The sequence below is a fragment of the Carcharhinus amblyrhynchos genome, unplaced genomic scaffold (genome assembly GCF_965287045.1).
Source record: "Carcharhinus amblyrhynchos unplaced genomic scaffold, sCarAmb.v2.hapA scaffold_52, whole genome shotgun sequence".
Taxonomy (NCBI): domain Eukaryota; kingdom Metazoa; phylum Chordata; class Chondrichthyes; order Carcharhiniformes; family Carcharhinidae; genus Carcharhinus; species Carcharhinus amblyrhynchos.
The window spans coordinates 1,787,688-1,811,359 of record NW_027649793.1 but is presented as its reverse complement, the minus strand read 5'-3'; the positions used below and the strand labels follow the sequence as shown (position 1 = coordinate 1,811,359).

General features: G+C 44.0%; 2 protein-coding genes across 2 annotated transcripts in view; both read right to left on the bottom strand.

Annotated features, from left to right (window-relative positions):
* The window catches only part of LOC145337552 (uncharacterized), a 54,561-nt gene extending 48,704 nt beyond the window's left edge, over positions 1–5,857 (bottom strand). The window contains exons 1-3 of the mRNA XM_080182344.1: positions 5,447–5,857; positions 5,263–5,358; positions 4,943–5,176 (exon numbers count right to left, since the gene is read on the bottom strand). Of these exons, the coding sequence (XP_080038470.1) occupies positions 4,943–5,176; positions 5,263–5,358; positions 5,447–5,857 (741 nt within the window). The remainder of the gene's footprint in view (positions 1–4,942; positions 5,177–5,262; positions 5,359–5,446) is intronic.
* A 9,765-nt stretch (positions 5,858–15,622) lies between these two features.
* On the bottom strand, positions 15,623–23,672 carry LOC145337528 (zinc-binding protein A33-like). Its single transcript, XM_080182317.1, has 6 exons — positions 22,953–23,672; positions 22,767–22,862; positions 22,441–22,674; positions 21,294–21,316; positions 21,082–21,197; positions 15,623–16,218 (listed from the first exon to the last, which is right to left on the bottom strand). Exons 1-6 carry the CDS (start codon positions 23,358–23,360, stop codon positions 15,701–15,703), a joined length of 1,395 nt encoding a protein of 464 aa, XP_080038443.1. The 5' UTR covers positions 23,361–23,672; the 3' UTR covers positions 15,623–15,700.

Below are 23,672 nucleotides of genomic sequence, written 5' to 3'. Positions count from 1 at the left end.
TCCCATTCATAAAATCCCTACATTTCAGAAGGAGACCATTTGGCCCAAGGAGTCTGTATCGACCACAATCCCAACCCAGGCCCTATCCCTGTAACACCACATATTTACCCTGCTAATCCCCCTGACACTACGGTCAATTTAGCTTGGCCAGTCAACCTAACTTGCACAGCTTTGGCCTGTGGGAAGAAATTGGAGTACCCAGAGAAAACCCAGGCAGTCACAGGGAGAATGTGCAAACTCCACGTAGACAGCGACCTGAGGCCAGAATGGAACCCGGGTCCCTGGTGCTTTGAGGCAGCACTGCTAACCACTATACCACCGTGCCGCCCATTGTACAAGCTGTGGAGAAATGTCAATTCCCATTTCTTCAGACGTGGAATAGAAACAGGATTTATTTTTAATTCATTTGTAGGACATGGGTATCACTGGCTGGCCAGCATTTATTGCCCATCCTTAGTTGCCCTTGAGAAGGTGTGATGAGCTGCCCTCTTGAATCGCTGCAGTCCATGTGCTGTGGGTTGACCCACGATGGTGACAGGGAAGGAATTCCAGGATTTTGATCCAGCGACTGTGAAGGAACAGCAATATTTTTTCAAGTCAGGACAGTGAGTGGCTTGGAGAGGAACTTGCAGGTGGCAGGAATCTGCAACCCTTGCCCTTCTAGATAGAAGTGGTCGTGGGTTTGAAGGGTGCTGTCTGATGATCTTGGTTGAATTTCTGCTTTGCATCTTGTAGATAGTACACACTGCTGCTACTGAGTGTCGATGGTGGAGGGAGTGGATGTTTGTAGATGTGGTATCAATCAAGTAAGTTGCTTTATCCTCGATGGTGTCAAGCTTCTTGCAGTTTTTGGAGCTGCACCCATCTAGGCAAGTGGGCAGTATTCCATCACACTCCTGACTTGTGCCTTGTGGATGGTGGACAGGCTTTGGGAAGTCAGGAAGTGAGTTACTTGCCGCAGTATTCCTAGCTTCTGATCTGCTCTTGTAACTACTGTGTTTATGTTGTGAGTCCACTTGAGTTTATGATCAATGGTAGCCCCAAGTATGTTGATAGCGGGGGATTCAGTGATGGTTACACCATTGAATGTCAAGGGGCAGTGGTTAGAATGTCTCTTCTTGGTGATGGTGATTGTCTGGCATTTGTGTGACATGAATGTTATTTGCCACTTGTCAGCCCAAGCCTGGATTTTGTCCAGATCTTTTTGCATTTGAATATGGACTGCTTCAGTACCTGACGAGCCACGAATGGTGCTGAACATTGTGTAATCATCTACAAACATATCCAATTCTGACCTTATGATGAAGGGAAGATCATTGATGAAGCAGCTGGAGATTGTTGGGCCTAGGACACGACCCTGAGGGACTCCTGCAGAGATGCCCTGGAACTGAGATGACTGACCCTCCACAACCACAACCATCTTCCTATGTGCCAGGTATGACTCCATTTAGAGAAGAGTTTGTCCTTTGACACCCATTGATTTCAGCTTTTCTAGGGCTTCCTGATGTCACACTTGGTTGAATACAGCCTTGATGTTAAGGACTGTCACTCTCACCCATGGAATTAAGTTCTTTTGTCCATGTTTGAACCAAGGTTGCAATGATGTCATGAGCTGAGTGACCCTAGCGAAACCCAAACTGGGCGTCACTGAGCAGGTGCTGCTTGAGAGCACTGTTAATGACCCTTCCATCTGATGATCGACAGTGGACTGATTGGGCAGTAATTGACCGGGTTGGATATTAAAGCATAGGGAAAAGTATAAAAAAGATTGACAGAAACTGACAACCAGGGCAATGGTCTGGGGACCCGGAATGGAATCCCACCATGGCACATAATATTGAAATTAAAGGCCTAATGATGACCATGAAACTATTGTAAAAACCCATTTGGAAATCTGCCATCCTTACCTAGCCTGGCCTACATGTGACTCCAGAGCCACAATGTTTGTCAAATTTCTCTGTTTGCCCCCATGATCTAATGTTTAATAATATTGTTAGAGTCTGGGAAAGGAGGAGGATCACTCCATGTGATTCTCTCATAGCAAGAACATACTGACCTTGATTGGCTCTGTCCATAACCTGTAAGCTACCAGTTAAGGGACAAAAATATGAAGCAAGCCATTGCCTTAAGTTTAAGGCAATTTGTTGGGCCCATGAAATTGAAACTCATAACACTGTTCACCATTTAGCCATTTCCAGTAACATTGGTGTGGTTGTGTGACACCTTTTTAGGATGAAATGAAGGGTTACAGGGACCATCTTGTCGTGAAAACCAAGTTCAGGGACACCGGACTGATCTTTAGGGACGAATGTGTGACCTCCTGTCAACATGGAGAGTGTAAGTGTAGCACTGGACCCACGGAAAGAGGACCCCACGTATAAACAACGATATCCTTAGGGATAAGTTTCCTATCAGTATTAGGGATTGAGTCTGTAGGATTTAATTGACAAGTACATTTTTGTTTTCTTTTGCTTAGTTAATTAATAAGCCTTTAGTTAATCAGTTATTTACTTTTGATTATGCTCCTTAAACTGGTATTATTTGTTAATTCACTGTCCGATTCTTTGCCTGAAGTTTATAGCTGTTGAACTCAGTTTAAAGAGGAATAATTTGGGATCCAACAATGAGATCAAATGCAGCTAAATTAAACCAAGTCTAATTTATCAAACACCCTTTTTTAAAAGTTACGCATGCCCTCCTGCACACTTCACTGAATTAGGGTGGATCCCTGGGCTTGGTAGTGATGGCAGACTGTGGGATATGCTCAGCCATGGTGTTACATACACGTTGTATACAAGCTTTCTGCTGCTGATGGCCCATAGCACCTTGGGAAAGCCTGGTTCTAAGTTGCGGGATCTGTGTGAAATCTATTCCAGTGATCATACCGCACAACACAAAAAGTATCCTCAATAAGAAGACAGGACTTCATATCACAGGGTTTACGCTGTGTCACTCCTTCCATTGACAGATGCATTTTATTTATTCTTGGGGTGTGAATGTTGTTGGCTGGACCAGCATTTGTTGCCCATTCTTAACTGAGTGGCTTGCTAAGCCATTTTGATTTGATTTATTATTGTTATATGTATTAACATATAGTGAAAAGTATTGTTTCTTGCGCACGATACAGACAAAGCATACCGTTCATAGCTAGGGTGTAGAGAAGGTATTTCAGAAGGTATTTAAGAGCCAATCACATTGCTTTGGCTTTGGAGTCACATGTGGGCCAGACCGGGTAAAGACGGCAGATTTCCTTCCCTAAAGGACGTTACAGAACGAGAAAAACCCATCTGGTTCTGTGGCAGGTAGATTGGTCAGGACAAAATCAAGTAGGTTTTCGTCTGTTGTTGGTTCCTTCACCAACTAATGGACTCAGTCTGGTGGCTGTGTCCATTGGGACTTGGTCAGTAGTGGTGCTGCTTCGTGGGAGGAGATGGGGGGGGTGGGGTGGGGGGAGGGGGTTGGGGGAGGTGGCAGAGGGAAATATTACAGTCCCCCTCACACCACTGCCATTTTCCCATATTCTCGGCCTTTATCACTGCTTCCTCCAACTGATGTTCAACATGGAGGAGTTCTGATTCATCAGCTGAAGGAAGATGGTACGTGGTAAATCAGCAAGAGGATTCATTGCTCATGTTTGACCTGATACCTTGAGACTTCACGGAGTCCAGAGTTGAAGACTCCCAGGACAACTCCCTCCTCACTGTATACCACTGTGACGCCACCTCTGCTGGGTCTGTCTTGCTGATGGGACAGAGATACCGGAGATGGTGGTTGTGGTGTCTCAGACATCGTCAAACTCACCAAATCGTACTTTACAATGTCAGGTTATTGTTCGACTAATCTGTGAGACTGCTGTCCCAACTTTAGTACTAGCTCTGAGATGGCAGTAAAGAGGACTTTATAAGGTCAACAGGGCTGGGTTTGCCATTGTAATTTACAGTGCTGAGATCCAAGGTGGGTGGTCCATGCAGTTTTGTTTCTTTTTGACTTTCGTTGTCACCATTAATGAGACTTAAATTGAAGTTATAATTAACTTGGAATTAAAGATCTAAGTTCACCAGCTGGAATTTGAACCAGTATCTCAAGAGTATTGGCCTGAGCCTCCGGATTGCTAATCCCGAGACATTATCACTGCCTCGCCCAGATTTAGGAACACAAATGTGCAAATCCAGTCTCCTGAGAACTCACGGCCAACAAAAGGCTTCATCTTCATCCCCCAACAGCACCATGTGGGAGCCAGTGGCAGCTGCTGGTAATGCACTCACCAGAGGCCAAAGAGCCGCAGAAGTATGAGAATGATGGAGGCAGGGCTTTGCTCGATGTCAAGGGAGGAGGTTGGGTGAGGGAGACAGTATGAGAAGGGGCATTGTTCTCAATGCCCCCACCCAAAAGGGGAAAAAACCCAATAAAAATGGGGAAATAAGAATATAGGTTCGAACTGATTTTTTTTTCTTTCCCCCTGGGTATCTCCCTCCCTGCGCTTTGTCAGGCTGGGTCCCTCAATCAAACCCAGATTGCCATTGGAAAAGGTAAATCCGCCAGGAAGACATATGTCTTCTCATTTGGTGACTTCCCTTGCCCGCTGCTGACTGAAGACCAGCAATGAGCCCTGAAGTTGGCACGAATTGCATACTAAAGAGTTTAAATTGGTGGCGGGAAGGTCCCAGCCAAAGCTTTCTGCCATGGATTCAATCAGGGTTCAGGTGGGCAGCGCCCCCACTCATCTACATCCCAACTAGTTCAATGGCACCTTCCACCAAATTAGCTATGGTAAGCGTAGGAAGATGTTACGCTGCGCACATACTGCATTTAAGGGGAAGTTAAAAAAAATACGAGGGAGAAAAGAACAGAAGGATGTATTGACATTGATGGGAGGAGGTTCATGCAGATTATGTGGTGACTGTGAACTTTCACTGAACTAAACTGAAATATAATCCCTCACCTTCAGAAATATCACTCCGTCTTTTTGTTCCAACTGCTTTTCCAACTTTGAAAGTTTCTCTTGAATCGAATTTAAATTCTCCTGAATTTCACACAGATTTTTCTCCATTGTTTTTAGAATTTTTTCCTCTTCTTCCCTGAGATCTCGGATTAAATGCTGCTCTTTCTCAGTGAGCATCTGGTGCATTTGAGTGAACTCGGATGTGATGTGGCGCTGCAGACTGATCGACTGTTTCTATGAGAATAATATACTAAATTAAAATCGCTTCTTAACACAACAACATAAATTAAGTCTCGAATCTCAGCACCAGGAGACTTTACCCTAATTTGGGAAATCTTCTGTGTCTGTTGCTGTTCCATTTCGAGAACTGTCAATTCCTTCTCTGTGAAAGAATCTAAGGAAGATTTCACCCCATCCTGGGATTGGGAGAGAAAATCAGAAAATCAAATTGTCAGACCAAAAATGTGATCAAATAATCAGGAGATCAAACCTGTTTCCTTTTACCTTGTAGATTTCAACAGCTTCTTTAATTAGGATGGAGCGGTGCTCTCTGTGTTCCTGTGAATCTCTACAGATTACACAGATCAATTTCTTGTCAGTTTCGCAAAATAGCTTCAGTTCTTCCTGATGTTCCTCACAGTGAAGTTTACTTTCCTTCCCTTTCCGATTCAGATTTAGTTCTCGAGCTTTCTCGGCCAGATTCGCCAAGGCCCGATTTACCCTGAGGGTTTTTTCCGGAAACCCCTCTCTACATTCCGGACAGGAGTTTATCTTCTCCTTTCCCCAACACTGGGTGATACAGGAGCGACAGAAGCTGTGTCCACAGTCCAGTGAAACTGGATCGTTGAAGAATTCAAGACAAATGGGGCAAATTGCCTCCTCGGTCAAACCCTGAACCTGCTGTCTGGAAACCATGTTCACACTCAGCACTGCCTGATTCAAACCACTTTCAGTTTCAATTTCCCTGCTGAACATATTCAATTCAGTTATTCCCTGATGGTGTTCGCTGGAATACCTAAGGAATTATTGTTATTTACTGCTTTGGGTCCCTGGCGTCTGCTGCGTATTCTGTTCAGTATGCCAAACAAAGATGCAGAGGCTTCGAAGGCTGACGTTATTTGTTCTTTGTTAATAACAGAAACAAAGAAAATGGGAGCAGGTGTAGGCCATTCAGCCCTTCAGGACTGCTACATCATTCAATATCGTCAGAGCTAATCCTCTACTTCAAGCCATACTTTTTTTTATTCACCTATGGAATGTTTGGCCTCACTGGCTGGGCCAGCATTTTGTGGCCTATCTCTAACTGCCCCTTTTAACTGAGTGGCTTGCTCGGTCATTTCAGGGGACATTCAAGGGTTGCAGTGCCTCTGGAGTCATGTGTAAGCCAGACCGGATAAGGACAGTAAATTTCCTTCCCTAAAGGACATTAGTGAACCAGACAAGTTTTTACGACAATTGACATTAGTTTCATCATCATCAGTAGATTTCTTAATTTTTTTTACTGAATGCAAATTTCACCATCTACTGTGGTGGGATTCAGTCCCCAGAGTGTTTGGCTGCCTCTCCGGACTACTTGTCCAGTGTCAATACTGCTGTGCTTTCCCTTTATCCCTAAAAAAATCTATTTCTTTCTTAAGCATATTCAGTGATTTGACCTCAACAGCCTTCTGTGGTAGAGAATTCCACAGGTTCACAATCACAGCTAGGGTGTAGAGAAAGATTAACTTAATATAAGATAGATCCATTCAAAAGTCTGGCAGCAGGGAAGAAGCTGTTCTTGAATTAGTTCGTACACAACCTCAGAATTTTGTATCTTTTTCCTGACGGAAGAAGGTGGGATGTCTGGAGTGTGTGGGTACTTGATTATGCTGGCATTTTTCCAAAGCAGCAGGTTAATCTTCTACGCTAACCTCTTATGTTGGATTTTATCAAAAGCTTTCTGAAAATCCAAATACACCACATCCACTGGCTCCCCCTTCTTTATTCTATTGATTACATCCCAAAATCTCCAGTGGGGGTTTTTATATGTACATAGATACTATACAGCCCAAGCTCAAGGCTAACTTGATGCTTACTTCTACTCTTGTATCTAACTCTTTAGGCATAATGAGATATAGCATTCCAGAAACTGAGAAAAAGAGTTCATTTGTCTTTGAAACTCCGATGGTAACTACCACACAGAGGGCTAACTCTGTAATCAGGAGACTTGGTGCAGCCATCTTAATTCCCCTTATTTGTCAGAAAAGGTCCAGTTATTTTTTAGGCAAGAAAGTTTTGGAATATATACCACGTTCAAATTCTTTGCTGCCATAGGAACCCAGCACTGGTCAGCACTGAGGAGTTCCTGCCACTTGGCTTGGCCAAATGGGCTGTGCAAAGAGCAAAGACAATTCTCAACTGAGGTCTCAGCCAAGAATTTCCTTATTGGATGACCTCTTGGGAGCTTGCAACTCTGTATAGTTGACTACTGAGGATGTTTTGATGTTTTCCTTGGAAACACACTCTGCTCAGGAGAAAATAGGATTGTTTTCAAATGACGTACAATATTTTGAATGTTTGCTTGTCACCAGACTGTAATGATTCTAGGATCATGCCTAAGACTGGAAGTCAGATTCCTCAGGCCCTGAGAATAGTTTGTCTGTCATTCAAGACCAGAACTCTTTCAGCTTTATCAGAGAAGACCAGAAAACTGGCTCCAGTGTCCAACTTGAAGTTGACTGAGAGAGCCACATCTGGAAACAGAATCCTAGATCCTTGTCCTCACCCAAGAAGCATTGCTGGGACTCTTGTAGATTGTCTTGGCTTTCTCTGCACATCGGTGTGTCGTATACATGAAGACAAAGAAAATAAGAGCGTTCAAGACTGCTGTGTCATTCAGTATGATTATGGCTGACCCGCTATCTCAATGCCATACTTCCGTGTTCTCCTCTTTAATGCCTTCAAGCTGAGAATTTACCAAATTACTTCAATCACACATTCAGTGATTTGGCCTCCAGAGCTCCTGATGGTAGAAAATTCCACAGGTTCAGCATCCTCTGAGTGAAGAAGTTTCTCCTCTTCTCTGTTCTAAGTGGTCCACCCTGTATCCTGAGACTGTGATCCCCTCATTCTTGGCATCTCAACCAGGGAAAACATCATCCCGGGTTACATTGACTCCTTTTAAAACATAGCAATTGGGTCATGGAAAAGGGGTCCTCTTCAGATTAAATCATTTTGAAGTGAGGGAGTTAAATTGGGAAAAGTTACAAATTTCAAACGCCAGGGACATGCAGTGTTGTCATTGCTTCAGTATTTGAATTTCCCTCTTAAGCTTTCATGGCCTGGGGGGTACAGTGAGAAATGGAAACGGGGAAGAAATTCCAGCTACAGACTGGGAAACAGGGGAAGAGATGGAGGATGGGACTGGATGGTTTGACTGACTGAAGCAGGGAGTAAATGAAGGAAGGAGAGGCACAAGATATTTAATTTGCTCTATATTTGTATTGTTTTAATTTACAATCTGTGATTTTACAATTCGGATATTGAATGTCACTTACGGACAAACTGTTGTCGATGATGGTTTCTGACCCGAATCAGGGTCAAGTCATTGTGATGATGTGGCCACCCCTAGGCCCTGCCCCCTTTTCCGGATCTGGATCAGAACCAGAGCAGTGTCTTTGCCACAATTGCAGAAGAAAGGATAAACTTTTTCGGTGAATTTATTCCCAGTAAAGATGTGGAGATGGGACTTGGTGTTTGCGTTATAAAATGAAACTATTCCAGACTCTTAACTGAGATAAACTCCCACCTTCCCGAGGATCTGACTGATAAGGGGAGGGAATGGAAGAGAGGAATATATATTAAACTGATTGTTGATCTACTCAATAATCCATAGTCCAAAATCCAGGATCAGACTGACTCTTCTCTTCCTTTCCAAGGCTCTGCAGCTACTCTAACTCCAATTCTCCATCACCTCCACCCCTTAGTAATGTCTCCCTGATGTGAATTCCTCTGATCTCAGCACATCGGACCAATTTGTAAACCTCTTCCCAGTGTCAGGGAGATTCCTCTCGGGCCTGGTCTGTCTCAAACTCTTCAGATCCTCAGTCACCTTGAACCGGGGATTTGCTGTTTCCATATCCAGGATCACGGGGACTGGGAGAAAAAGCAGAGAATTCAAGAGATTCACTGTTTGGATTGGGAAGATTCTCTCAGTTTCACTATTTTGTTTTCTATTCCGCAACATAAAAAGGCTGCCCTGAGTGTAGGGTATGAGGATCTGACAGCAGCAGAAAACACCTTGGACTTCCACAGAGGGAGGACACAGCTTCCAAAAATATCGAACAGGACAGCACAGTGGTTAGCACTGCTGCCTCACAGCGCTCAGGACCCAGGTTCAATTCTGACCTTGGGTGACTGTCTCTGTGGAGTCTGCATGTGTTTCCTCCCACACTCCAAAGATGTGCAAGTTAGTTAGATTGACCATGCTAAATTGACCCTTAGTGTCCAAAGATGTGTCGGTTAGGTTTCTTAAGATCAATTTTTTGTTCAGTTCTTCCTGCTGTTTCTTACAGTGAAGTTTACTTTCCTTCCCTTTCCAATTCAGCTTTAATTTTCAAGCTTTCTCGGCCAGATTCACTGAAGCCTAATTTAACCTGAGGTTTCTTTCCGGAAACTCCTGTCTACATTCCGGGTAGGAGTTTATCTTCTTCTTTTCCCAACACTGGGTGATACAGGAGCAGCAGAAGTTGTGGCCACAATCCAGTGTTACCGGATCGGTGAAGAAATCGAGAGAAATGTGACAAATCATCTCTTTGGTCCAATTCTCCTGCTGTGTGGAAGCCACGTTCACACTCAGCACTTCCTGATTCAAACCACTTTCAGTCTCAATGTTGCTGTGCTGCTGCTGAACACATTCAGTTCAGTAATTCCCCTTGCCATTTACTGCTGTAAACAAAAACAATTATTATTTTTGTTACTCTGGATCCCACCCACTTTGAGAGCTGGAGACAAAAACCCAGAGCAGAATGAAAAATAAACAGCGTTAGAGGGACAGACAGAAAATAATTGAACCCGGGTGATGAGAGTGAGGGTTGGTAGGGAGGTTGGGTGGAGAAAGGATGGGAGGAGGTGGGGATTTTGTCCTGTGAGCGACTGGCAGCTGCTGCTCTCCTTCATACACTTCTGTCTCAAAGCAGCCCCAGGGCACAAATGACCAGGTTATGTTTTATTTTGTGTAAAATACAAACTGAAACTTATTGTCCAGCTCCTCCTGACCTGTCCCTTTAAATCCACCATGATCCTCTCAGTGACTGAAGTCCCTCATCCCTGGTCCCATTCTGGTAAATCTCCCCTTTCACCATCCCTTCAATCTTGGCATCCTTCCCAAAGTGCGGTGTCCAGAATTAGCTGTAAGTTCACTGGAAGAGCAGTGGAATCCTGTAGGTGCCGTTTATACCATTTCTCCAGGATCACTGCAGGTTCCCACTAATTACAGTGAACAGTCCAGAGGATCCCCCCCATGGAAATTCAACCCCAAGGATTTTAATCAAACTGTCCACACTACAGCAATTCTCCCTCAGATTGTACCTTCCTCTCCTGGAGAGGGACGAAAGGTAGGGGGTAAGGTGACATCAGTTATCAGTGAGACCCAGTGTCCTTCGCTTCACCGTTCAATTGAATTCACAAGCTGAAAGAGGCTCCAGTGTCATCATCAAGGATTCTCGATCAGTGACCATACAGGATCTCCAAATATGTCATAGACACAGCACCAAAACACCACACCATGGCTGCCCAGTGTGAATTCTTCCATTCATCATCGCAGCTTTTCCCAGTAATAGATTCAGTTATCAGAAGGTTAGTGCTGTGGATCTTACTGACTCTCCTCCCACTCCACACACCCATGTGAAACTTTATAACAAACAAGGAGTCCATTATGTGTGCTGGTTCTGTTACAGCAACTCAAAACCCACCCTACTCATCAGATTCTCATCACCTTATAACCAGAAAATGTGTTTCTGCCATTATCCTGGACTGAAATTAAATCCTGTTATCAGAGTCAGGAGAATTCCATATCTCACCTCATCCCCTCCGGAATGGACCTTAATTTCCTGGCTCCCCAGTGTTTGATTGGGAAGTACTCTAACAGTGTGTTGGAGAATTCCTCTCGGATGTTCCCAGGGAAACGTTTATGCAGCAATTGTCCAGAAATGCGAAGTTCCCCTGCATATTGCGTTGCGTTGGAAACCAACAAAGTGATTTACGTGTAACCTGACTTAACCTGGCCTCAGTACTCTCCATTCACCTGAAGAAGAGGGGAACCTCGAAAGCTTATGAGTTTACTATCAAATAAATCAGTTGGACTTAAACCTGGTGTTGTCAGACTTCTTACTGTGTTTACTGCAGTTAGCCAGGCTGAAGCCTGGAACAAGTCTCCCAGCTACCGTCACAATCAGTGACTGCTACTGACCCAAGAGGAATCATTGAAACATAAAAGGCCCGATCTTACCAGCAGCAGGGTGTGTGCTGGAGGGGCAGTGGGGAGGGGAATGTGGGAAACGTGCGGGGGAGGGGTGGCAACATGCAGGTGTGTGCTGCAAAGGTGGGGGGTCATGATGGGGATGGGTCATAATGGGGTCCATCAGGGGACTTACGGGGAGGGTCTTGATGCCCCGATGCTGGCGACTCATGTTGGAGTGGGGGGAGGACAAGCTTTCAATTGGGGGTGTTGGGAGGAAGTCTCTCAGTCCATTGGGAGATAGATGCAATGGTGCCCAAGCATATTGAAGCCAGCTTCCTCGGCATACTTTGCTTCTGCCTTTCCCCCAGGTCAAAGCTCCCAGCTGTCAAAATAACTGACAACACTGCCAGTAGATTACAATGCCAAGTTCACACAGAAGATTGGCATGGAACACTCCCATTTTCATGCTTTTTCTTTTTTTTCTAATTACTTTTGGGATGGTTGTGCTCAAAATGTTTAGAATAAAGAAGGATTTCATACAACCTATTGTAGTGTAAGGGTGTTTAGCAGAGCAAGGGTTAATCTGACTCTGCAGAACAGTACCACCCACACATACCCTGAGATCAGGGTCAATTGTACAGCGAGTTTGAGAGTACACAGAGACCTGTGTAGAAGTAAGCATGGAGTCAGCTCCGATTTTAGTCTATATCCTGTGTACATGTATGTAATTATGAGTCACCAATAAACAGTTAATGTTCAACCTGACACGCTTCTGAACCTCTTCACCTGAACAACACAGTGACAGCTCATGGAAGAACGCAGAACTCTAAACCAAAACCTGGAAAACTCAAGGTACGGCATTCTGACCTGACCGAAAGCACCAGAGGTGAAGACATAGCCGGAGGTTGCTGCAAAGAAGCTGCATCGCAGTTTTGGAAGCTGAAGGGCAGAAGAAGCGTTCAAGAACTCCACTAGAATGCATGAAGGTCCATTCTGAGTACCCATTGATTGAGGAGTCAAAGGGCCTGAATGTATGAGCAAAATTCCATTCCAAGCCAGAACTGAAAGTCTTTGGTGATTCTTTGGCTCCTTGATTATGTTGGCTACTTTCCTGAGGCAGCGGGAAGTGTAGACATAGTGTCGTGGTTCCCCAGGACGACAAATGATTTTAGCCGATTAGAACAGAAAGTCTGAGTCTTGATCTTCCAAGCAGTAGACTTTATTCTCTAGTACAAGACAATAAAGCCGGGATAGAACATAGAACATTACAGCGCAGAACAGGCCCTTCGGCCCACGATGTTGCGCCGACCAGTTAAAAAACAATGACCCTCTAACCTAAACCAAACCCTTACCATCCATAAACCTATCCACGGATCTCTTAAACGCCCCCAAACTAGGCGCATTTACAACTGCAGCAGGCAGGGCATTCCAATCCCTCACCACCCTCTGGGTAAAGAACCTACCCCTGACATCCGTCCTATAACTACCACCCCTTAATTTAAAGCTATGCCCCCTCGTGCTAGCTTTCTCCATCCGAGGAAAAAGGCTATCACTGTCCACCCTATCTAAACTTCTAATCATCTTATATGTTTCAATAAGGTCCCCTCGTAGCCGCCTTCTTTCTAACGAAAACAACCTCAAATCCCTCAGTCTCTCCTCATAGGACCTCCCCTCCATACCAGGCAACATCCTGGTAAACCTCCTCTGCACCCTCTCCAGAGCCTCCACATCCTTCCTATAATGTGGGGACCAGAACTGTACACAGTACTCCAAGTGCGGCCGCACCAGAGTCTTGTACAGTTGCAACATGACGCTGCAACTCCTAAATTCAATCCCCCTACCAATAAACGCCAAGACACCGTATGCCTTCCTAACAACCCTATCTACTTGATTCCCAACTTTCAGGGATCTATGTACACATACACCAAAATCCCTCTGTTCATCCACACTATTCAGAGTCCTACCGTTAGCCCTATACTCTACACATCCGTTATTCCTGCCAAAGTGAATTACCTTACACTTTTCCGCATTAAACTCCATCCTCCACCTCTCGGCCCAGCTCTGTAACTTGTCCAAGTCTCCCTGTAGACTAAGACACCCTTCCTCACTATCTACCACACCTCCGACTTTGGTGTCATCAGCAAATTTACTAATCCACCCAACTATGCCCTCATCCAGATCATTTATAAAAATTACAAACAGCAGTGGCCCCAAAACAGATCCCTGAGGCACACCCACTCGTAACTGAACTCCATGTCGAATACTTACCATCAACCACCACCCTCTGTCTCCTATCCGCCAGCCAATTCCTAATCCAATTTCCTAGATCACCCTCAATCCCATACATCTGCAATTTCTGCAGAAGCCTTCCATGGTGAACCTTATCAAACGCCTTACTAAAGTCCATATATACCACATCAACTGCCTTACCCCCATCCACCTCTTTGGTCACTTTCTCAAAAAACTCAATAAGGGATGTCCGGATCAATCCAATGAATCATTCTGCTTACAGTCTTTTTATGCACATTACAGCTCCATATCTCAGAACTCTTATCTTACCCTTAGATTTCCTTGTTTTAGCCATCATTATTTCTGGGCTAGCCTTTATCTACCCTGCTTGAGATTGGTCCCTCATTAATACATCTCTTTGCCCTTGAAACCATGGTAGTCCCAGTCTCTGCCCTTATCTAAACTATTCTGTTTATACAATAATCGTGGCTTAGCTAACTTAGATCAATTAGTGAAGAAAACATGTTTATTTTACTCTCCTTTTTGCTATAGTCACGTATTAAGCTGGACAACTGGACAATGTCCAGTGTTCCTCAGGAGGCTACTGTCTATATTCATTAATAAGTGTTTTCTATACCAACTTTGGTGGGTTACATGGGTAATTATATTGGTTATATTTCATTCAGTCATATCAGTCTGACTACTATACTAATTACATTCGATAACATACTTTGAGTGCCATGCTGGTTTCACTCCATCTTCCATTTTGAACCTGCTTCATCACACGTATTTCAATTACAACTATTAGAGCAAATTCTCTTACAATAGTCAATGGATGGGAGGCTGGTTTGCATGCTGGACTGGGCTTCGTTCATGACCCTTTGTAGTTTATTGCGGCCTATTCAGAATAACAGCTGTATCAAGCTGTGATAAAATCTGAAAGAACGCTTTCTGTGGTGTATATCTGTAAAAGTTGATGTGAATCACAGCTGACATGCCAAATTTCCTCATTTTTCTGAGAAAGTAGAGGCATTTGTGGGCTTTCTTAACGGTAGCGTTGGCATGGGGCGGGGCAGGGGGCCAGGACAGGTTGTTGGTGATCTGGAGACCTAAAATCCTGAAGCTGTCAACCATTTCCACCTCGTCCTCGTTGATGTAGACAGGGCCATGTTCTCCTTTACGTTACCTTTGTTTAATTGACATTGAGAGAGAGATTCTTGTCATCACACCAGTTCACCACATTCTCTATCTCATTGCTATACTCTATCTCGTCATTACTTGAGATCCGACTCACTGCGCTGGTGTCATCAGCAAACTTGAAAATCGAATAGGAAGGGAATTTGGCTGCACAGTCATAGGTATACAGTATAGTAGGGGGCTGAGGACACAGCCTTGTGGGGCACCAGTGTTGAGGACTATTGTGGAGGAGGTGTTGTTGCTTAGCCTTACTGACTGCGATCTGTGGGTTAGGAAGTTCAGGATCCAGCCACAGAGGGAGGAACTATAATGGATCCAGGCAATCTGGGAGGCTGGAATTGATTTGCGCCATGATTAACCTTTTGAAGCACTTCATAATGATGGACGTCGGAGCCACTGGACAATAGTCATTAAGGCACGCTGCCTGGTTTACTTTTGGTACCGGAATGATGGTTGGTGTCTTGTAACAGATAGGGAACTCAGATTGGTGTAGGGAGAGGTTAAAGATGTCTTCAAATACCGCACTCTGGGCTCTGCACTCTGGGAGCAGAGTGAGAAATGGAAACAGGGAAGAATTCCCAGCTACAGACTGGGAAATGGGAAGGGACGGAGGATGGGACTGGGTGGTTTGACTGACTGAAGCAGGGAGTAAATGAAGGAAGGAGAGACACAAGATATTTAATTTACTTTTTATTTTAATCTTCTGATATTTCTATTTGCATTGTTTTTATTTACAGTCTGGTTGGGATTTTACGATTTGTTAACTAAATGTTACTAAATGTGTCAATCAGTTGTCAGTTGTGGTTTCTGACCCCTGATCTCTGCCCCTGACCCTAATCACTGGGCCAAGTCAGTGTGACCGCCTCGAGGACCCACCCATTTCCAGATCTGGATCAACTGGAGCAGATTCGCAGCCATTGGTTTTCATCCCGACTCCAGAAGAAAGGATAAAGTTTCTGGGTGAATTTATTCCCAGTGAAGGTGTGGAGATGGGACTTGGTGTCCGCGTTGTAAAATGAAACTGTACCAGACTCATAACTGAGATAAACTCCCACCTTCTTGGGGATCAGACCAACAGGAAGAGAGGATGGAGGAGAGGAATTCATATGAAACTGATCATCAAACTGTCCAATGGTCCAGAATCCAGTCTCTGGCATCACTTTGACCCCTCCCTTCCTTTCCACAGACTCTGCGGCCACTCCCAGAACCCAGCCCCGATTTCCGGTCACCTCCACTTCCCAGTAATATTTCCCCAAAGTGAATCCCTCTGATCCCAGTACAGAGAGATAATGTGTAAACCTCTTCACCGTGTCGGAAAGGCTCCTCCCAAGCCTGGTCCGTCTCAAACTCTTCAGATCCTCAGATATTTCGAGGTGAGGATTTGCTGTTTCCACATCCAGTGTTACAGAGACTGGGGAAAAATGCCAAGAATTAGAGTCACTGGGGCATTGGGAAGGGAATAACTGTGTATTCAGGGAGTTACAGGCTGGAGAATCATGAGAGAAGATTTGGTGATTGGGGAGGTATCTGGAGAAAGATTGAAATAACTCATTTGGGATCAAACAGAGAATTGCTGGAGATCAGGTGTCAAGACTTACTGAGGATCTGATAGAGGTTCACTGGAGATCGGATAGAGATTTACTGGGAATCACTGAGATACTGAGGACCAAGGGAGAGAAATGATAGAATTCCTACAATGCAGAAGAGGCTATTCAGTCCATCAAGTCTGTACCAATTATGGAAGGAAGCCGGAGCACCCAGATGAAACTCACACAGTCACCCAATGCCCGTATTGAACCTGGGTCCCTGGTGCAGTGAGACAGCAGTACTAACCACTGTGCCACTGTGACACTCAATAATGATCATGATTTACCATTGTTGATTGTCATTGAATCCCAATGACAAAACGAGCAAGATTAAACTCGCAAGTGGGGGGAAGGGAAGGGTAAAACTATAAGTACAATGGTTAATGGGAAACAAAGCAGCAGGTTTGCATGGCGGAGTTGGGGGGTGCGCGGTAGGATTCAACTGCATGAAAAATTATTGAAAAAGTTAAAAGGAAGGAGAGCTCAGGAAAAGTTATTTAAGCCTCCAGAACAAATAATGGGACAAGAGTTTTTGGAAAGGATTAGGAATCTGAATTCAGGCACAGCAGATAAGGGGATAACAATGAAAAGGGAGTGGCTAATGCAGGATGGAGGATGTTGGATTTGCAGTATACAAAATAAGAAAAAAGAGACTGTAGCGCAGATTGAAATTGACAGGTACGATATTGTGGGCATCACAGAGAAGTGCCTGCAAGGGGTTCAGGACTGGGAACTAAATATCCAAAGATACACACTGTACCGAAAAGACAGGCAAGTGGACAGAGGGGGCTGCGTTGCCTTATTAGTAAGAAATGAAAGCGATAGCAAGAAACAATGTTGGGTGAGAAAGTGTAGAATCTGTGTAGGTAGAGTTGAGAAACTGCAAAGGAATCCCTGATACGAGTTACATACCAGGTCTCTGAACAGTAGTCAGGATGTGGGGCACAAGACAGACCAGGGAATAAAAAAGGTGTGCAAGAAGGGCAAGATTATAGTGATCGTGGGGAACTTCACTATGCAGGTGGACAGGAAAATCAGGTTGGTAGTGGATCCCAAGAAAAGGAATTCATGAAATGTCAACGCGATGACTTTTTGGCACAGCTTGTAGTGGAGCCCACTAGGGAACAGGCAATTCTGGATTTGGTGATGTGTAATGAGGCAGACTTGATAAGGGGACTGAAAGTGAAGGAACCCTTAGGAGGCAGTACCAATAATGTGATAGAACTCACCCTGCAGTTTGAGAGGGAGAAGCGAGAATCAGTTGAGGAAAGGTAAGTGATAGGAAAAGATAGTGAAAAGATAGCTGAAAAGATAGTGGTGGTGATCTTTCAGGAATCACTGGAGTCAAGGAAGGCCCCAGAGGTTTGAAAAATCATCAATGTACCACTGCTGTTAAAGAAGGGGTGAAGCAAAAGACGGGAAATTGCAGACCAGTTACGCTAACCTCAGTCATTGGTAAGATTCTAGAGTCCATGAGATTTCAGAGTACTTGGAATGCATGGTAAAATAGGGTGAAGTCAGCATGGTTTCATCAAAGGGAGGTCATGCCTGACAAATCTATAAGAATTCTTTGAGGTGAGAATGAGCAAGTTAGACAAAGGGGAGGCAGTGGATGTTATCTACTTGGATTTCCAGAAGGCAAAGAACCGCACAGGAGGGAATAAGAGCCTATGGTGTTCAGGGCATAGTACTACTAGCATGGATGGAGGATTAGCTGACTGGCAGAAGGCAGCGAGTGGAGATAAGAGGGTTCTTTTCAGGATGGCAGCCAATGGCAAGTGGAGTTCCACAAAGGTCAGGGTTGGGACCACAATTTTTCACTCTATATAAATGATCTAGATGAAGGAACTGAGGACATTGTGGCGAAGTTTGCAGATGATACCAAGATAGGTGGAAGGACAGGTGGTATTGGGAAGGGAGGGGGGCTGCAGAAGGACTTGGACAGGTTAGGAAGGTGGGCGAAGAAGTCAGAATACAACGTGGAAAAGTGTGAGGTTATGCACTTTATTAGAAAGAGTAGGATAGAGAGGTAGACTATTTTCTAAATGGGGAGAGAATTTAGTAATCAGAAGCACAAAGGGACTTGGGAGTCCTAGTTCAGGATCCTCTTAATGTTAACTTGCAGGTTGAGTTGGTAGTTAAGAAGGCGATTGTAATGTTAGCATCCATTTTGAGAGGACTAGAACGCAAAAGCAGGGATGTGCTGCTCGTAGAGGAGAAAAGGTTGAGCTGGGAATGGTGGGGTTTCCACTTGCTGAAGTTTATAAAGTATGGATGGGTTCTGGGGGCAATGCTTCACCTAACAGTTCCTGTACTGGGGATAGAGTCATAGAGGTTTACAGCATGGAAACAGGCCCTTCAGCACAATTTGTCCATGCCGCCCTTTCTATTTTAAAACTCCTAAATTAATCCCAATTGCCTGCATTTGGCTCATATCCCTCTATACCCATCGTACCCATGTAACTATCTAAATATTTTTTAAAAGACAAAATTGTACCCACCTCTGTTACTACTACTTCTGGCAGCTTGTTTCAGACACCTACCACCCTCTGTGTGAAAAAGTTGCCCTTCTGGACACTTGTATCTCTTCCCTCTCACCTTAAACCTATGCCCTCTAGTTTTAGACTCCCCTACCTTTGGAAAAAGATATTGATTATCTAGCTTATCTGTGCCTCTCATTATTTTACAGACCTCTATAAGATCACCTCTCAGCCTCCTACACTCCAGAGAAAAAAGTCCCAGTCTATCCAGCCTCTCCTTATAAGTCAATCCATCAAGTCCTGGTAGCATCCTAGTAAATCTTTTCTGCACTCTTTCCCAGTTTAATAATATCCTTTCTGTAATAGGGTGACCAGAATTGCACACAGTATTCCAAGTGTGGCCTTACCAATGCCTTGTACAATTTCAACAAGACATCCCAACTCCTGTATTCAATGTTCTGACCAATGAAACGAAGCATGCTGAATGCCTTCTTCACCACCCTGTCCACCTGTGACTCCACTTTCAAGGAGCTATGAACATGTAACCCAAGATCTCTTTGTTCTACAACTCTCCCTAATGCCCTACCATTAACTGAGTAAATCCTGCCCTGGTTCAATCTACCAAAATGCATCACCTCGCATTTGTCTAAATTAAACTCCAAGTGCCATTCTTCAGCCCACTGGCCCAACTGATCAAGATCCCATTACAGTTGGAGATGACTTTCTTCACTGTCCACTATGCCGCCAATCTTAGTGTCATCTGCAAACTTACTAACCATGCTTCCTATATTCCCATCCAAATCATTAATATAAATGACAAATAACAGTGGACCCCGCAATGATCCCTGAGGCACACCGCAGGTCACAGACCTCCAGTATGAAAAACAACCCTCTACAACCACCCTTTGGCTTCTGTCAGGAAGCCAATTTTGTATTCATTTAGATACCTCATCCTGGATCCCAGGAGATTTAACTTTATGCAGCAACTTACCATGAGGTACCTTGTCAAAGGCCTTGCTAAAGTCCATGTAGAAAACATCAACTGCACTGCCCCCATCTATTTTCTTGGTTACCCCTTCAAAAAACTCAATCAAATTTGTGAGATATGATTTTCCACTCACAAAGCCATGCTGACTCTCCCTAATCAGTCCTTGCGTCTCTAAATGCCTGTAGATCCTGTCTCTCAAAATACCTTCCAACAATTTACCCACCACAGATGTGAGGCTTACTGCCCTCCAGTTCCCAGGCCTTTCCCTGCAGCCCTTTTTAAACAAAGGCACAATATTTGCCACTCTCCAATCTTCAGACACCTCACCCATGACTATTGATGATTCAAATATCTCGGCTAGGGGACCCGCAATTTCCTTCCTAGCCTCCCACAATGTCCTGAGATACACTTCATCAGGTCCTGGGGATTTATCTACCTTGATGCACTTTAAGACTTTCAGCACTCCTTCTCTGTAATATGTACACTCCTCAAGACATCACTGTTTATTTCCCCAAGTTCCTTAAATCCATGTTCCTCTCAACAGTAAATACTGATGAGAAATATTCATTTAAGATCTCACCCATTTCTTGTGAATCCGCACATAGATGACTTTGCTAATCCTTGATAGGCCCTACTCTCTCCCTTGTTACTCTTTTGCCCTTTGTGTATTTGTAGAAGATATTTAGGGAGCTGGCAGTTTCAGCTGGCCAGTTCAAGGTGATCATGCTTAAAAAGTGGATTTGGTACATGAATAGAATGTTAATTCTATTGAAAGACATTTTTCGCCACATTCCTTTGTAACTTGGCACTGAGAGATTCTGGGTGAAATGTAATACCCTCTCCTGTGGCAGGTCTGGTGTCTGAGCAGGTATTTTATTCAGCTCGGAGGGTGGTGGGTAGGGAACTTCCTGCCTCCATCCTAATAGATCCATGGGAGTGAATTCTCATGGACGCCCCTCCACCCTTGGCGTTAACCCAGCAGGTGGGGGTAGGGACTGGGAGGGGGAGTTCACCCTATAGGGATCAGGAGCAGCAAACCATGCATGTTGCTTGAGAGCTCCAAGGGAAGGGTCACACTTTTAAAGACACTGTGATATAAAGGGGGAGTTGGAGTTAGATATGACAGAGGGTGAAGGGGGCATAGGAAGACCCACTTACTGCCGCCATGCCCACCCACTCACATCATGACAAAGAAATCAGGATAAAGGAATGAGTCTTACCAGGGTTAATGGAATCCAACATTTCTCTCCACACTGGGAACGGTAAAGATCCGTTGAATGTTCCAGTGGGCAGGGCACCATCTACTAACAAGAGCTGATTATCCAGATCTCTTATCCTGTAAATATTAAAGAGTTGGTTATAAATTGACCACAAACACTTCCCTGAGTGATTTGACCAACTTGCACTGGTTTCAGTAAAGTTCTTGTCCTACCTCCTCTTCCGAGATGTTTCCTCCTGAAATAAACAAAACACAAATCTGAGTTGACAGAGACGGGCTGTCTATATCCAGGAAGCAGAAATGACACACACATTGTTACAAGCTGCTGAGAATTGTCAATTCTCATTGCTGCAGATGTGGAATAGAAAGGCAATGTAACAGATGTTAACATTAAGACAGATGTCAGCCCAATCCATTAAGCAAACCACCCTCCTATCCATTGACTCTATTTACACTTCGCACTGCCTCGGAAAAGCAGCCAGCATAATCAAGGACCCCCACGACCCCGGACATTCTCTCACTGTGTACTAATACATGTGGCAATAATAAGTCAAATCAAATCAAAGGATACTGAAGCACATGGAGAACATATCAAAAAGATTGACAGCAACTGAGAGGATTCAACCAACAGCAAAGATTGATCAACTTTACTGTAGAAAAGAGAAGACCTGACAGAGGTCTTTAAAATGATGAAAGGGGTTGGATTTGATAGATTCAGTGTAGAATGTTTCCACCTGTAGAGAATCCAGAAATAGGGACAATAATCATAACACAGGGTGGAATATTTCAATCTCTGCACACCGGACGTACCCTGTTCCACCTTCTTCCGTTGGGAAAAAGGTATGCAAAATCTCACTAATTGTCCTGGCTGGAGACAATACCCATCTCTTTAACCTGTACTTAAGCCTCTCTCCACTCACATCGACTGTACCTTTAAGACTTGATAACCTGTAAAGACTCGCATTCCAACCATTATTTTGTAAATTGTGTTTGTGTCTTTATATACCCTGTTTGTGAACAGAACTTCCACTTACTGATGAAGGGGCAGCATTCCGAAAGCGGGTGGCTTATGCTACCAAATAAACCTGTTGGACTTTAACCTGGTGTTGTGAGACTGTTTACCCCAGTCCAATGCCGACATCTCCACATCATGACTACAGAACTAAAGCAGCGTATGAAACTGCACCCACTGAGGTAAAAGATATGTTTTAGATACATTTAAGGAGAAGTTGGATAAACATGAGGGAGAAAGGAACAGAATCATATGTTGACAGGGACGTGAAGTAGGATGGGAGGAGGCTTATGTGGATCATGTTGTGACTGAACTTTCACTGATCTAAACTGAAAAATAATCGCTCACCTTCAGAAATATCACTACATCTTTTTGATCCAACTGTTTCTCCAACTTCAAGAGTTTCTCCTGAATCGAATTTAAATTCTCCTGAATTTCACACAGATTTTCCTCCATTGTTTTTAGAATTTTTTCCTCTTCTTCCCTGAGATCTCGGATTAAACGCTGCTCTTTCTCAGTGAGAATCTGGTGCATTTTCATGAACTCGGATGTGATGTGGCTCTGCAGACTGATCGACTGTTTCTAGAAGAAGAAAAAAATGCAAAAAATATGTTTCTGTAATAAAAGCAACAAAAAAAAATCAAATTTCAAAAATCAGCCCAGGGACCCTCTACCTTAATTTGGGAAATTTTCTGTTTCTGCTGCTGCTCCATTTCTAGAACCATTGTTTTCTTTTCTGTGAGAGAATCGAAGGAAGATTTCACCCGATTCTGGGATTGGGAAAGAAAATCAGAAAGTAAGAGTGTTCAACCCTGAAAATATGATCAAATAATCAGGAGATCAAACCTGTTTCCTTTTACCTTGTAGATTTCAACAGCTTCTTTAACCGGGATGAAGCAGTGCTCTCTGTGTTCCCGTGAATCTCTACAAATTACACAGATCAATTTCTTGTCCGTTTCACAAAACAGCTTCAGTTCTTCCTGGTGTTCCTCACAGTGAAGTTTACTTTCCTTCTCTTTCCGATTCAGCTTTAATTGTCGAGCTTTCTCAGCCAGATTTGCTAAGGCCCGATTTAATCTGAGATTTATTTCTGGAAACTTCTGTCTACATTCCGGGCATCTTGCCTTCTTCTTTTCCCAGTTCTGGGTGATACAGGAGCGGCAGAAGTTGTGTCCACACTGCAATATAACTGGGTTGTTGAAAAAATCAAGACAAATGGGGCAAATTGTATCTTCAGTCCAACTCTCCTCGTGTTGACTGGAAGCCATGTTCACACTCAGTACTTTCTGCTTCAAACCACTTTCAGTTTCAATGTTCCTGCATTGCTGCTGAACACATTCAGTTCAGTAACTCCCTCATGATAGTCACTGCAACACTGAAGGGCTTAATGTTATTTGCGGCATTAAGTTCTGAGTTCTTAAGTTCCACACTTTGTTCTGGGTTCAGCTCTCAGAATGAAGTTAGAGGGACCAGTAGAGTATAATTGAACCCAGACACTAAGAGTGAAGACCGATGTGAAGCTGAGTGGAGAGAGGATGGGAGGAAGTGTGGTTTTCCTGTGAGGGGCTGTCAGCCTGCTG

Coding starts and splice junctions, on each gene's coding strand:
- LOC145337528 (XM_080182317.1), bottom strand. CDS start 23,360: ATGGCTTCCAGTCAACACGAGGAGAGTTGGACTGAAGATACAATTTGC. Junction 22,675..22,766: donor AGAAAATTTCCCAAATTAAG/GTAGAGGGTCCC, acceptor TTCTTCTTCTAG/AAACAGTCGATCAGTCTGCA. Junction 21,317..22,440: donor ATGTAGTGATATTTCTGAAG/GTGAGCGATTAT, acceptor TGTTTATTTCAG/GAGGAAACATCTCGGAAGAG.